The sequence below is a fragment of the Microchirus variegatus genome, assembly GCF_963457635.1.
Source record: "Microchirus variegatus genome assembly, chromosome: 19".
NCBI classification, from domain to species: Eukaryota; Metazoa; Chordata; class Actinopteri; order Pleuronectiformes; family Soleidae; genus Microchirus; species Microchirus variegatus.
This window is the reverse complement of record NC_139820.1, coordinates 15,026,777-15,041,291: the sequence shown is the minus strand read 5'-3', so window position 1 is coordinate 15,041,291 and position 14,515 is coordinate 15,026,777. Positions and strand designations below refer to the sequence as shown.

The 14,515-nt window shown below is 42.3% G+C and overlaps 1 protein-coding gene across 2 annotated transcripts; it reads right to left on the bottom strand.

Annotated features, from left to right (window-relative positions):
• Positions 1 to 65: 65 nt before the first annotated feature.
• On the bottom strand, positions 66 to 14,036 carry ubap1 (ubiquitin associated protein 1). 2 transcript variants are annotated; one of them, XM_083906159.1, is made up of 7 exons: positions 13,901 to 14,036; positions 10,846 to 10,906; positions 10,592 to 10,716; positions 8,074 to 8,901; positions 7,823 to 7,981; positions 3,370 to 3,471; positions 66 to 2,904 (listed from the first exon to the last, which is right to left on the bottom strand). In XM_083906159.1, exons 2-7 carry the CDS (start codon positions 10,883 to 10,885, stop codon positions 2,764 to 2,766), a joined length of 1,395 nt encoding a protein of 464 aa, XP_083762285.1. In that variant the 5' UTR covers positions 10,886 to 10,906; positions 13,901 to 14,036; the 3' UTR covers positions 66 to 2,763. The 2 variants fall into 2 exon arrangements, with proteins under 2 accessions (XP_083762285.1, XP_083762286.1); XM_083906160.1 differs by lacking the exons at positions 66 to 2,904; positions 3,370 to 3,471 and adding an exon at positions 4,210 to 4,275.
• Positions 14,037 to 14,515: the final 479 nt, after the last annotated feature.

The following is a 14,515-nucleotide window of genomic DNA, read 5'->3' as shown; positions in this document are numbered from 1 at the left end:
CAGAGAGAACAATTAATGAATTCACTACTTTGTGAATTAAATTGTGGTGTATATTTAAACTGAACCTCCTTATGCCACAAAACAAAATAATAAACTAATTAAAACAGAATCACAAGAGAGATGGAAGGGGGTGTTGATGCAGAAGATCCAAAATCAGTACAACCTCTGTGGTTGTCAAAGAACAACATAGCTTTATGTGGGGTTGACAAAGGTCCACTTGAGTTAAGAACGACACCGCCAACTTTGTGTTTATCTGTAAGTGTGGTGTTCTTCCTTATCACTGGAAATCAAGGGGATTCAAACAAACACAAAAAAATATTAAGACATATGGGATGAGGTGTCATGGTATTGAATATTTGCTATTTTCTGTCAAATTATGACAAATATGGCTGTAGACAATAAACCATACAATATATAAATATATATATATGCATGTCAAAACAAAAGCATTGTTCACACATCAGTTTTCTGTTTTTTGGTTGTTTTCTTCTCAAGATGATCATAACTTCTGCCATCCTTTCCTGTTATGAGCAGACTTGCCTTTTATGTGTGAAAATACATTTGGCATATAATAAATACACTTTTTTAAAGTTGATATTGGTGACTGCAGAGATACTGACAACCCTGAAAATCAAGATGAACTCCAATTTTATGTTAGGAAAAAAGGTGAATGCAAGTCAAAGAATCAAAGACATGTTTCATTAAATGTGGGGGCATGAAGTACAATAATAGTGAATAAAGTGTAGAAATCAATGACATTAAACCTTTTCTTTTGTAACTTCCAAATATCAAGCATGGACTGCAAATAATGTCTTACCTCTTAACAATTACTTGAGGGATATAATTCCAAACAAAAAACAAGTATGAAATATTTCTATTGCACAGTGATGAGGTTGCAAAAAAACAACTATCTTCACTTGTATTTTGTGTTAAACCACTCACTCTTGTACAGAAATCCACAACAATCAGAAGTATCACTTTTATCATAATTATATCGATCTCTAAAGAAAAGTGTCAGTGTATGGTTTTAAATAAGGAGATTAGTAATTTCTGTGTGCAACTGTATATAATGCCACACCTCAATTGGATGGAGTATGTATATGGATTATGGGATATTTTTATTTCCTCCAAACAGAGGAACTTCCCACATCTCCCCCACACGAAGGACACAATGGGACAGTAGTTTCTCTTAAATTCTGAGTAATAATGACCCAGGCCAGGTCCACACTGGATGTGTGAGCAATGAGTGATGGTTACTAATCTGCTGTCTTGGAACTGCTGCTATGCTTTACTGAGGGGTTTACCTTTCAACTTTGCCATAAATAATGTATCAGTTTGAGTGTCAAGTTTCTCCGATTCTCCAACTTCTTACTTGAACGTGAATATTTTCAGTTTTGTAACAAAGAAATCACTAAAACTGAGTCATGTTGGTTTGTGGACGAAACAAAACATTTGAGAACATCATCATTTTCAGGTTTGGTGAAAACCAATCAACATTTTCCCAAAAAATTTGTACCAGAGGAAAAAAAGTGATTAATTGACGATGAAAATAATAATTAGTTGCAGCTCAAACTAAGAGTGTTAAGTTTGTAGGATTGCCAGATGTAGCTGCAGCTTACCAGAGGAAATAAGCACATTTAATTATCGTTATCAACGAGAGCGGTGTTGTTCAGATTAGAGCAGCCACACTGTTCAAGTGAGGCGAAACAGACAGGTGTCTCTCATGAGCAATATGGCTGATCTAATAGAAAATAACCTTAATCATTTATAGTTTCTATCTAGTCCTGCTCATCAATCAAATAGCTTTACACTAGTTTTGTCACACCCTGCTCTCATGCAAATCAGCATGTCGACTACAGAACCCCAACCTTCAGGCTAGAAGACCGAAGACTGACCCACTCTACGTTGAGCCACAGCTTCCCCCCCAATCTGATGCATACAAAGAAAAGGAAGTTGTTCTGCCTTGCAGACAAGCTGCTCACACACCCAATGTGGCCAGAGACTGAGGATTGATTGTGTCAGGTTCATAAAGAGAAAGTTAAGAAAGTGAACCTTACAACTCATGTGAAAAAGTGTTCAAATGAACAGAAAAACAGACGGTGAAAAAAGATGAACAGAAAGTAGATGCAGGGCACCAGAGCAGAGGGCACTTACACACAGCTGGTTCTCATCTGGTGATTGAACCCTCTTTTTTTTTTTACTTTATATTATTTTATTTTAATGTTAGTTGGTTCATTTTGAAGATGGCCTCCTTACGACCACCTATCCCCCCACCACTTACCAAGTCTGCATGAAGCAGAGGAAGATGGCAGCTTCACAGTTTGGGAGTTTTCAAATTTCAGACTGGTCTTTCCGTGATGCAATCACTGTCACCAGCTCCCCATTCAGATAAACACTTCCAAGTGGAAGCAAATAAGAACAGCATCAAAACACCACAGCCTTCTTCTTTAACCAACTCCATCCAAGTCATTCTTTGCATTTTTGAATATCTAGCATTACCAAATCCTAGAGTTGAATCACAGGATTTCTTTGACAACAAAAGGTGTGTGACACCTTCACCCCCTGCACTGTAGGCACACAGTCTGAGAAGTGCTGAGACACAAAACATTTTAGCACAGAAATAAACAGATCTTTTTTCCCAGCTGCCTCTTCCACAGCCAAAGCAAAGTCAGGGCATGTTGTGATAGAGTAGGCAGAAGGAAAAGGGGCTGTTAAGTGGCTGCAGGCGGCGAAAGCCCTGGGTTGGGCTTTGGTAGGCTTGACTCAACTGGCTGCAGCACGAGCCATCAAGTCCTCAAGAGCCTTGTCTTGATCATTGTTGTGGACCAGCAGCACCTCTTTGATGGCTTCCCTCTCAAATCCCATTTCACCGAATCTTGACATAAGCTCAAGAAACTGCAAAGCCTGGGAAGGACGAGAAGAAAATAAATCTTTTAAACAATCATTTTCATTCACTGAACATAATCTCATGGCCAGTGTTGTATGGAATTGAAAACTCTAAACCTGTTAAAGTTCAAAATGTCAATCCTGCAATTGCCAGCAGACATTTTAAAGTGATAACCAAATTGTTCAGCCAGCAGCGAGAGAGGATGGAAGAGCTTCGTCAATGGCCTATGTTCCTATGGGAATTTAAAAGCCTAAGAAGAAGAAGTTGTTCAGCAGAGCTGGTTAAGTCATGAAATCTGCCAGCTGACATGTTAGCTTAGCTGTTAGCTTCACAGGACCGAACAGCTCGTGCTTACAAGAGACTATCACGAATGAGAAAATTGTTTCCTAACAGACAACAGGGTAATGAAGAGATGTTAATGTTAATAATTAATAAATGAAATGAACATTTCATGTGTGTCACCTCGAGCAGATTATACAGACCTTTTCTTCTGAGCACTGGTACATGTCTAAACACTCCTCCACCGCAATTGCATCAAAGCCACGCTCACACAGACGTCCAGATAAAAGAAGATAATCCAGTACCTTCAACACACAATGAATGCAACAACATTGTAATACTGTTATGCCAATCATATGAACAAGGCAAAACAAAACATCAACATGAAGTTTACAGATTCACACTCTGAAAACAATAGAATATTATAATATGGATTAATATTAACTATTTATATTTTTTGGGATGCACTGCTGCCCTCGTGTCATCCATGTGGGTTATATTTTATTATAGATACCCAGTGCTTCATCATAGAGCTGTGCAATATATCAATATTTTATCTATATCATATCGTGATAAGGTATTTGTGGGACACGAGTCTGTGGCACCCCACAGTGTTGTCATCGACTTGTGTGTGTCGAGAGGAAAAGACTGCCACGTAAGCCCTCAGAACTTTTGTAGTTGTACAGTGCACAGGGTCCTCGCCCCTGTCGAAACACCAGGCAGAAACAGTTTACACCTGTTCACATACTACTGTTCATATTTGGGTAGAAAGCGCGTTAGCATATGGTACCTTAGGCTGTGTCTAAACACTCTGCCAAGAGGTCGTGCCCTGCAGTGGCCAAACCCAGAGCTGGAGGTGATGAGGGTCAGGATGCCAGACCTGGCACCCTAACTGAGACAGGAGATCCAACCTGTCAGGGAGACGCCGCGATGAGCTGCAGCAGAGGAAACCTCCCTGGCCAGAAGGGGGGCCACCAGTAGCAGGCTGTGGCCCTGCTGGAGGACCCTCTGTAGTATTTGAGGAATCCGAGGCCTCTGTGGGAAGGCATAGATCAGATCCTCTGGGCAATCGTGGACGAGAGCATCCTGGCCGAGAGGGCTGGCCTTCTCTGTCAAGGAGAACCAGAGGTAGCAATGGGTCGACTCCTCTGGTAAAGAGATCCAACTCTGCCCTGCCGAAGACGTCCCAGATATTGAGTACCACCTCTATGTCAGAGTGTGTACAATTATGTGAGAGACGGTTGAGACATTGTTCGTCCGTATGAGCACATGCCTCTCTCTCAGGGACTGAAGAAAAAGCTGCAGTGCCATGTGCACTGCCCGTAGCTGTGAGGGATGCGTCTGTTGTGACAGTCACCCGAAGGGATGCAATGGAGCCCATGGGCATGCCCTGAAGAAAAAACAATCTCATCCTCCGTGAAGCCAGAGCAGGCCGAGGAGGCAGCGTTGTGATGCCTTAAGCTTCCTGTGCTGGTGCCGCTTGGCATCCGAGTGGTGAACTGTTTGGCCACCTCTGAAGGGGGTGTAGTGACGGCAAACCTAAGGGAGCCATAGTGGCAGCAGCCGTTAGCTTGCCTAAGAGGCGCATAGAAAAGTGTACTCTGTGAGGGAACCAGGCAGCTCTCTGAAAATCACGATGAGACTGAGCTGGGCCACATGTGAGAGGAGAATCACTGTGTCTTGGGTTACCGGAGACCAGGATGGTACGCAGACCAGCCAATCGTCCAGATACGGCAGAACCTTCTTGCCCCGCGACTGCAGGGGTGAGAGGGCTGCTGCCACACACCTGGTAAACACCAGTGGTGAAAGGGAGAGGCTGAACGGGAGCACCCCGGACTAATAATGGCGGCCCTGAAAGCAAGCCGCAGAAATTGTCAGGTGCTATGGGGACGTGAGAGTACGCGTCCTTCAGGTCCATTGAGGTACACCATTCCCCTGTGAAAAACAGTACGCAGAACCACGGCACTGCTGGAACTTCATGACCTTCAGGAACCTGTTGAGTCCCCTCAAGTTGAGTGATAGGGCGTAGTCCACCGTCTTTCTTTTCCACGAGAAAGTAAGTCGAGTAGAACCCCCCAGGGACAGGTTGCGTATAATGGTCATCTTGACTCGGCTGTAGGTTGGGGGCCGGTGTCGGAACTGAAATTTGTACCCATCGGGTTAAGGTGGAAATCACCCAAGGGCCCGAGGTGAAAGCAGCCCAGTAGCTGAGCTGCTGCTGGGAAAAAGAGACCAATAACCAGCCCTGGACCCTCACCTGAGATAGCCACTGGTGGCAAGTCTACGGCGCAGTGGGGGAGGTGGGCTGGTTCACGCCTGAAGAGGCACTGGTGGCAGCCGGCTGAGCCTGCGGAGGCGGGGGCCATGCAAATGGTGGCACCCATGGAGTTATCCCCGCCACTGCTGGCTGAGGAGCGGAAGCTCCATAGTTTGGTGAACTCGTAGGCTGAACCTGCCATGGAGAGCACATCCTCCTCCGGTTCGAACGTGATGGCGGGGAAGCGGGACCCCCCACGTCCACTGCACCGGTCCCAAACTGGATGGCTATGAAGAGGGTCTTCATCTAGTTTAACTCCTCAGTCAGCTGGTCCGCCCTGGAGGCCAGTGTAGACTGCATGACCCTCTTCCTGGAGGAGGCGCTCCAGGAAGAGTTCTGCTCGCTGTGCTGGAGGCAATCGCTGAGCTGGGTTCAGCTGGGGCAGGTGTTCAACCTCATCCAGTCTGGAAAATCGCACTTCCTGGGGCATGAAGCTACAGTTCATGCACAGATCCTCCGGAAGCCCCTCCCTCAGGTGCTCGAGGCCAAGGTACTGAGGACACCTATCATGACCATCTTCTGTTCGCAGAGGGGCCAAACAGGTCAAGCAAGAGTGGTCACCAAGCATGGTGACCGTCAGCTCTAGTGGATTAGGAAAATTATAGCTGCTGGGAGAGGAAGCGAGCACACTGCCTTCACCAACCGGTGTCGCATAAATGAATACAGTTAGCCATAGTGGGACACCTCTGCTAACTACTAGGGCAACAGCACCCACAGATGCTAGGAGCGGGAGTGAGAGCACTGCTTTCACCGGCTAGGTCAGCTTGCTGTGCCAAATACAAACTGGTACCACCAAGCAAACTCCGAGCAAACATCTCGAGCAAAGCTAGAGATGTGGCTGTTACTGAAGGTAGTAGTATACACCTGCCATGGGAGAGGGAGCGAGCGCACTGCCTTCACCAACAGGTGTCGCACAGACGAATACAGTTAGCCTTATTGGGCTCTTCACACTTCTGCTTACTGGAGGGCAACAGCACCCACCTATGCTGGGAGTGGGAGCGAGAGCACTGCCTTCACCAGCAAAAGGTCAGCTTGCTGTGCCGAAATACAAACTGTCACCGCCTAAGAACACAGCTCAAGATGTGGCTGTTACTAAAGGTAGTAGTATACACCTGCGATGGGAGAGGGAGCGAACACACTGCCTTCACCAACAGGTATCTAATACAGTTAGCCTTAGTGGAACACGTCTGCCAACTACAGGGGACTAGAATGAAGAGTACAGCCAACGGTGTATCGATTTGGGTAGTAACAAAACAAGTATCGAGAGCGGTAGCGCACACACTGCCATCATCAACACAGTAAGGAGGATGCACAATTTTTTTCTTTTCTTTCCTAAATTTATGCACATGCCTAATTTTGTTTTGTTTCAAGAATTCTTGCACACTTTCTGTATCTCATCTTAAGTTTATTTCACTTCTCAAATATCACTGTGTCCGTCTCCTATATGATATATTTAACTGAATTTTGTTATCCAAACAACCAATGATTTATAAAGGAAAATCATGAAAATTTTACATGGGTGCCCAAACGTTTACATACCACTGTATATAACTCAATATTTTCAGCCTATATCCCGATACACAAGGTATATCCTTTGAGAGTTTGTGCTTCTCAATATAATATAATCTACCTACAGGTTTATTTCTTTGGCTTTGTACAAAACACAGGGTTTTGAACACCGAAGTCACAAAATAACATATTTAAACTTAGTGATGGGGGCAGAAGTGGATCAACATCTCTTGGGTGTTGTGATGTAAAACAGCATTTTCTCTATGAACTTTGTTAGAGTGAGCAATACACAAACTTCAGTTTCTAATCTGTAGAGTATGTCCAATAGTGACAAAAAGCGGCAAAAACTTGTTCCTAAAGTAAGATTTGCTCTTGGGTCGTCCCACAGTTGGTAAACTGTATTGTACTCTGTTGATATACCACCAAAATAATGTTGAGAGACATTATTTGAAGGTTGAAATCTCACATTGTGTCGTTTTAAGATGTCAGAACTCGGCAGGCACACAGTGCAGTCAGTGCCGACTATTTGTCAGAACCTAATTAGCACACTGCAAAAAACATGAACTATCACTCTAAGCCTATATTTTAGCACACAGATGAATGAAATAATAAATGTCTGACAGTGAGAATTAGGGTTGCAATAATGAACCAATTATTAAGTAAGTAAATTGTCAACTCATTTTTTTGTATGTTTGTTTTTATATAATCAAAGCAAAAAGAAATCCAAAAACATTGTTTTGTGGATAAAAGAACTAAGCATGAAAATAATGGACAGAGAGAGAATGTCAGGAAACCAGATTTCTGTGTATTAGAATGAGAGGGATCCACACCTGCTCCACATTCTGCCCTTGTCTCTGCATGGCACGTAGGACACCCTCATAGGAGTAGCCCATTCCGACAAGGGTTTCCACACACTGACGCTCACTGGGGTTCATGCTGAGCAGGGCTCCACCACATGGCAGAGCAGCAGTCCCTGACCCTGGGTTAGTCTATTTATAAAAAAGGCAATTCAATTTCTTACTTACATGGTTTTATTCTCACACAACTACAACAAAAACACAATAACAACACAATTACTCACCGGTTTCAGTGTGCTGTGGCTCGGTGGCTCTGGGCCAACAATAACTTGGGCCTTGGTTATGGTTGGTGGGCTGCCATTCGGGAGGTTCTCTCTGGCAGTGGGGAAGGGTATAGGTAGTGGGCTGTACCTCAGTGGCTCTGGGTCTGCAGAATCAGAGAGCTTCGGAAAAGTCAGAGAGCGAATGTTACAGGGCCGCTCATCTGTGTCAAATCCCACTCTCCCAAGATGCCCAACCTTGTCCATGTCCAACAAAGCAACCAAACCATTAGGTTTGTGGGCAAAGCCTGGTTTGGCTGGGAAGCTGGTGTTGCTCATGGGAGGAGACGGGCTGTTTCCACGAGACCCTGACCCTATCTGAGAAGCATCTGGTGAGGACACAGAGGGAGGAGGAGGAGGCTGAGGTTGAGGCTGGCTCTGGAGAATGTTCCTAAGCTCCTCCTTATCATCCAAAGTTTTAAGCTCCAACTTGTCAAAGGGGTCCTCTTCTCGCTCAAAGTCAGCTAAGTTGAGGCTGTGGAGCTGAGGAGTGCTAGGCTGGGTTTTCCTGGGACCGAGGCTGGGTGCAGGCAGTGGAGTGAGGATGGCGTTATGGCTCAGCCCCGCCAGGACGGGGTTCAGCGCTGGTGGAGGAAGTTCCTGGTTGTCTGCAGCAGATCTGGATTTCTTTCCTCCACCACCATCAATGTCCTGGGCCTTAGCCTGAGCCAAACACTCGTTGCTCTCTGCCTCCTGTTTGGCTGCTGCCTCTTCTGCTCTGGCCTGTGCTGCTCTGGCCTCAGCCAGCTCAAGTCCCCACAGCACACTCCGCTTCTCAAGAGAAAAGTCATACTGTTGAGATCGTGGTAATAGAAACAGAAAAGGATCAATCATTGAGTTGCATTATACTACACTTCAAACTCATCAGATAACCAATCTTGTACAACACAATTTGAATACAATTTGAAGTTGCTGTGATTTATACAACAAAAAAAAAGCTATTCAACAACTGACATAAATTATCAGCACTCATCATGATCATGGCTTTACATTTCCAACTTAAATAGAAATGTCCATTAGATTCAAATAATTGTTAAATGCTGATTAAGCTCCACACAATGCTCATCATAACATGTTTAGAGACCTTGTGTTGCCTGGCACCATTCCCACACTGCACAGAGGAAGTGATTCAATTTATTCCAAGACAGACGGAGGCAACAGCAACATTGCACTAGTAAAGTAAGAAAGTAAGAAACTGCAAAAAGTTTGGAGTATGACTGAAAAACCCAAAGAAATTAGCACAAAAAGTTTAAGAAGTGAATTCTACTGCTCAAAAAACAGCACGTTCAGATGGCAGACGGAGCATACAAATAATGTTCCATCATTTCTGTTCATCAGGACGAAACAGAACAAGAACAAAAATCACTAAAAATTATGCGACACAGCTTTAAATACAACAAGCCATACAAGCAAACGACTTTAAAAAAGAATGAATATAATCAGAAAAAAATTCTAGCAATCAATTTATGTTCCACCATTGAGCAGAGCTGCCATCACTGCGGTGGCAGGTCACAGTGACCCATGCTGACCATGTAAATGACTGTTTAACATTATTAAACATTGAATTAGATTTATAGTGTAATATTCATATCAAATGATAGAAAAAAAAGTATATTGTGAAAGGATTTTTTCCTTTCTCGCCCAGCTCTACTTATTAGTTTGCCAGCAATACCTATCGAGAGAGTAAACAAATATTACAGAGAAGGGATGCACCAAAAATCCGGCCACCGAAACGTATCGTTTTCGGCTGAATCAAAACCTCCGAAACAGGACGTTGTGGTGACACATGCATGCAAAAACTGTGGCCAGCATGCGCCAGTCCATTCCCGCTTAGAGTCCGTCCAAGATCAGTTTAAAACAACAATAAAACAATATCTATAATATAGTCTATACAATTGCAATGCCTTGACTTTAGTAAGGTAAGTACATACAGTCCCAGCCATAACAACAAAATTAGATTAAAAAAACAATCTAACAACAAAAAACGATGGCACAGAATTGACACAATTTCTTTTCTGTGTTTAGGTTTCGGCCAACAATTTTCATTTTGGTGCATCCCTATTACATAACAGATACAAGTTAAAATGAGCAGTTGGAGCAGTCCAACATGAGCATGTTGGTCCCCTGTTCGCACAGGAACCACACATGATAAACTGTACTCTTGTATGCAGAGACACTTCATGAAGGAAACGTTTGTTTATTTCACAGACAGCGTTTTTACAAAGTTCAATAGGATCACAGCTGCTGGAGCAGCTGAGAAAGGCATGGGATCTTTAGGACATTCTAGATGTTAATGAAAAAGTAATGCTAAACTTTGCTAACCCCAAAGACAAGTTAAGTTACAGGGAGATACCACTGCAGTAATGGTGCCTCTGCTGGATTCAAAGGACTGCAGGACACGGCGGGCAGAGCCCATAATGATCAGTAGAATAATATTTAGGTCAGTGTGCCACAGATAACACCACTGAAAAATATAACGTACCCGAGTGTCTGCCAGCAAAGAGCCACAGTCAGGAAGGCAGAAACCAACAGGTAGGCCCACTTTGGCTGGGCAGCGAAATTTTTCATTAACCTTGAAGGGAACATCATCAAGGTAGCTGATGGGACCTGTGTGCACCAAAACAAAGTATTCTCAATTTGGATAAAGAGATAAAGATCTTACTTACACATACACTCACAACTCAAAAATCCAGTGTTGTCAAACAAAAACAAAGCATTAAAAAAACATGTCCTCACCATTGTTGTATGCATCTGATCCAGACTTCCTAGCAGCCATTTAGAGACTCAGAAAACAGATCTGTGGACAATGTTAGTTATCAGCAGAAATGCAAAGATGTTTTGACTGATTAAGTAAAACTTTGGCTTGTAAAATGTCTACACTGGTCTGGAGATTCTGCAGACTGCAGCACACCAAAAACACCAACAGCTGGCTTTGGTCCACTGATGTGAAATTATCAAAGGACAAAATATTTTTGTCATAAATTTAGCACATCGAAGGATTTGTTGCTACAAGAGCATGTGTAGAGAGAGTATATACTGTCCAACTCAAACAGTAACGCATATTATTTTAAATTATTATATGACTATATTTTATCCTACTTTGCAACAACTTCCTACTTCATAGCCATTTCCTTGAGACCAATTTGACATGAAGGAGTGACAAATACAATCCATCGGTAAGTACAGTATAATAATATGTACTACAGTTAGAGGTGGCACAATACTTATTTTTCATGTAAGATAACGATATAACAAACTGGAGTTTCTACCGATATTAGTCCGTTACAGACATTTTAGATGTTTTCAACTATAACCCTGTTAAGAACACATTTCAAAGACATAACTCTTGAAGTGCGAAGCAAATATTGTTCTCCTATGGAGAAGGAATAAACAGATAAAAAGATTTTATGTCTGATATCAGATCCAGTGATGTTGCACAGTATCAGATTAACACTGACACTGAATATAACATCAGCTCATCCCCAACTACAGTACAGTTAATCAAAGCATAAAATTAAGCACACTTTATCACACTGTTGTGCAAAAAGTCCCTTTTTATTCGAACTGTAACTCTTCTCTATTCAACTGGCTTTGTACATTCCTGTACTGCTCTGCATCTCAGATCACATAATCCCATTATTTGGTCATGCTGTGCAACAATGCCTGACATTATCAACAAAGAGACTCCACTGTGTTCCCCTCTGTTGACAAAGGACTTTAATCTGTGTGGTGTAAAATCATCTTGTTCTGTAGAAAAGTAGCTGATAAGTAACTCATCGACAGAAATAGGCTAATTTAGGAAGCTCTGTAAACTACAACAAGCTGAATTATTTTATTTCACTTCATGCTTCTGCTTTGGGGTTCTCCCTTTAGGGGTCACCACAGCGGATCTGCCTCCATGTTGTCCTCTCCCCTGTGCCCTCTTCCATTTCACCATGTCCTCATTCGCAATATCCATGAACCTTCTCTGTGGTCTTTCTCTTTTCCTACTACTCAGCAGCTCCATCTTTAACATCCTTTCTCCAATGTTATCAATATCGCTCCTTTGCACGTGACCAAACAATCTCAACTTTGACTCTTACCTTATTTCCAAACTGTTCAACCTGTCCCTCAAATATGCTCACTTCTAATCCTGTCCATCCCGATCACTCCCACTGAAAATCTCAGCATCTTCAGCTCTGCCAACTGCCTGAATTATCAATGAACACTGTATCAAATCAAACTCATAACAACTGTAGAGTAGACTACCCAAAACTTTTGCTTAGCTTTTAAAAGTTTTGATTCACAGAAGTGCATACATACAAAGCACAGCTATGTTTGAAACAGGTTAGCTACAGATTAGCCAAAGGTAACTGAAGCTAATATTTTAATTATCTGCTCTAATTGATTGAGACATTAATATAGTCATAGATTTTAGTCTTTGTACTTATCTACTGGTAACATTGTTTTAGTTAGTAACTTCTTTATAAACAAAGCAATCAGCGATCGCAGACTTCACCCCATTACCCCGCAACAAGCCTCTGGCAGCCTCTTTTGGTCATATTGGCAGGTGCAAGTGTGGAAGCACAAACAGACAAGCACACAGAGCCACTAAAAACAATACTTTCACACCTACTCTCATGCCATAGGGTGAAGCGACTATAATATAAAAAGCTGTGATACACATCACAATCTGCAGATTATCACCAGGTCAGGTCAGAAAAGGCCCCAAAAGATCTGCATCACTATACACGCTAAGGCCTCTGATTCCAGGTTGAAGTTGGCATCCAGGTTTTCAGCTTCCTGGTCGGCAGTTAAGGGGAAACAGTTAAATATCCCTTTATTTGATTTTCACAAATAGAAACTAGAAAAGCACTCGAAGAGCACAGACCTCCGCCAAGGCAGCTCAGTGCTTACAAAATACACCATGCTGGCGCTACGGATTATGCCCAAATTGCACTTCAAACCTTAAAGACTCGACCACCTCTGTGATAAATTAGTTGAGATTTGACAAGGTTGGGAGCAGTGGTTTTTAATAGAGCTTGAATGTGTTCTGGGTGTGGAAAATATCAATTTTACAAACAAAAAGTTTTCCGTTTAAATGCACACACTTTAACATCAGTAAAAGCTGTAAAAAAATGAAGAAACAACTAAACGATCGCCAACTTCAGTGTCGTGCCTACCATCATGTGTATCTCACATTTCTCTAGCTAAATGTTCATTGTTCAGCGGCTAACAAAGATAGTAGCTCATGATACTAAAGATACTTAGAATTCATATAACAGCCCAACCACCGCGGCTATTTTGACAACTTGTACTGACAACCACAATAACAACATCATAAGAAAACTTGGTTGGTTTGATTAACTGGCTGCTTCGATGAGTCCAAGCCGTTCGACGAAAAACGATAGCAAAAGGTTCGCAGTAACACAAAGCTTAACGATAAAATGGCATACAAGAGCCCCCGATAGTCACGGGTGTCGTATTTATGTCGGTACACGCACTGTGATATACTGTTACTTTAATAGTAAAAGCGTCCATTAGCAATAAGCTAAGCTACAACTATCTTTGGCTACTGTTAGCTAACAGTGAACATATGGTATTCGTTGCTTTTGTGATTCATTCAGTGTATAATTAGTTAATTCACCGACAGTCGCCACTAGTCACTGGCTAATACATGACAGCAACATGATTAGCCTCGGCTGTGGCCTGGCTCAAACGCTGTTGTAGGTGGACAAGACAGACCGCTGTCTCCATTGACACCGCCCCTGAAAGTAAACGGAGTACTCATGTGGACACAGTCTCCTCTCACCTGGATCTGCTCCGTCCTTTTCCTTCGAAATCCAAACCACGTCGTGTTGGAAATGGTACTCAAAAGTGAACGTTCTTCAAATTACTTTTATTTATTTTGAAGTATCTCTCCTGCTTCGGCGTAGGACGCCATCTTGGTTTGTCAGGATCCCTAACCACTGGTTCCTGTCTGACGCCACTCGCCGACGTGACGTCACACAATCGCAACAGCACTTCCAGCTGTGTGAATCGAATGTACCAGTAGCAGAATCACACAGTGATTTTGAAGAGATGGTGAAGAAAACACCAATGCAGCTCCTTGAATATAATATAATATAACACAGAATTACAAGGTGCGTTACAAAATCAAGTCAATGTAATATCTATCTATCTATCTATCTATCTATCTATCTATCTATCTATCTATCTATCTATCTATCTATCTATCTATCTATAGATACATATATACATATGTATCTATATATACAGATATATATGTGCATTTATTCACATATGTTCATATATATAGATATATAATATCTATATATACAGATATATATGTGCATTTATTCACATATGTACATATATATATATATATGTATATATATATATATGTGTATATATATATATATATATA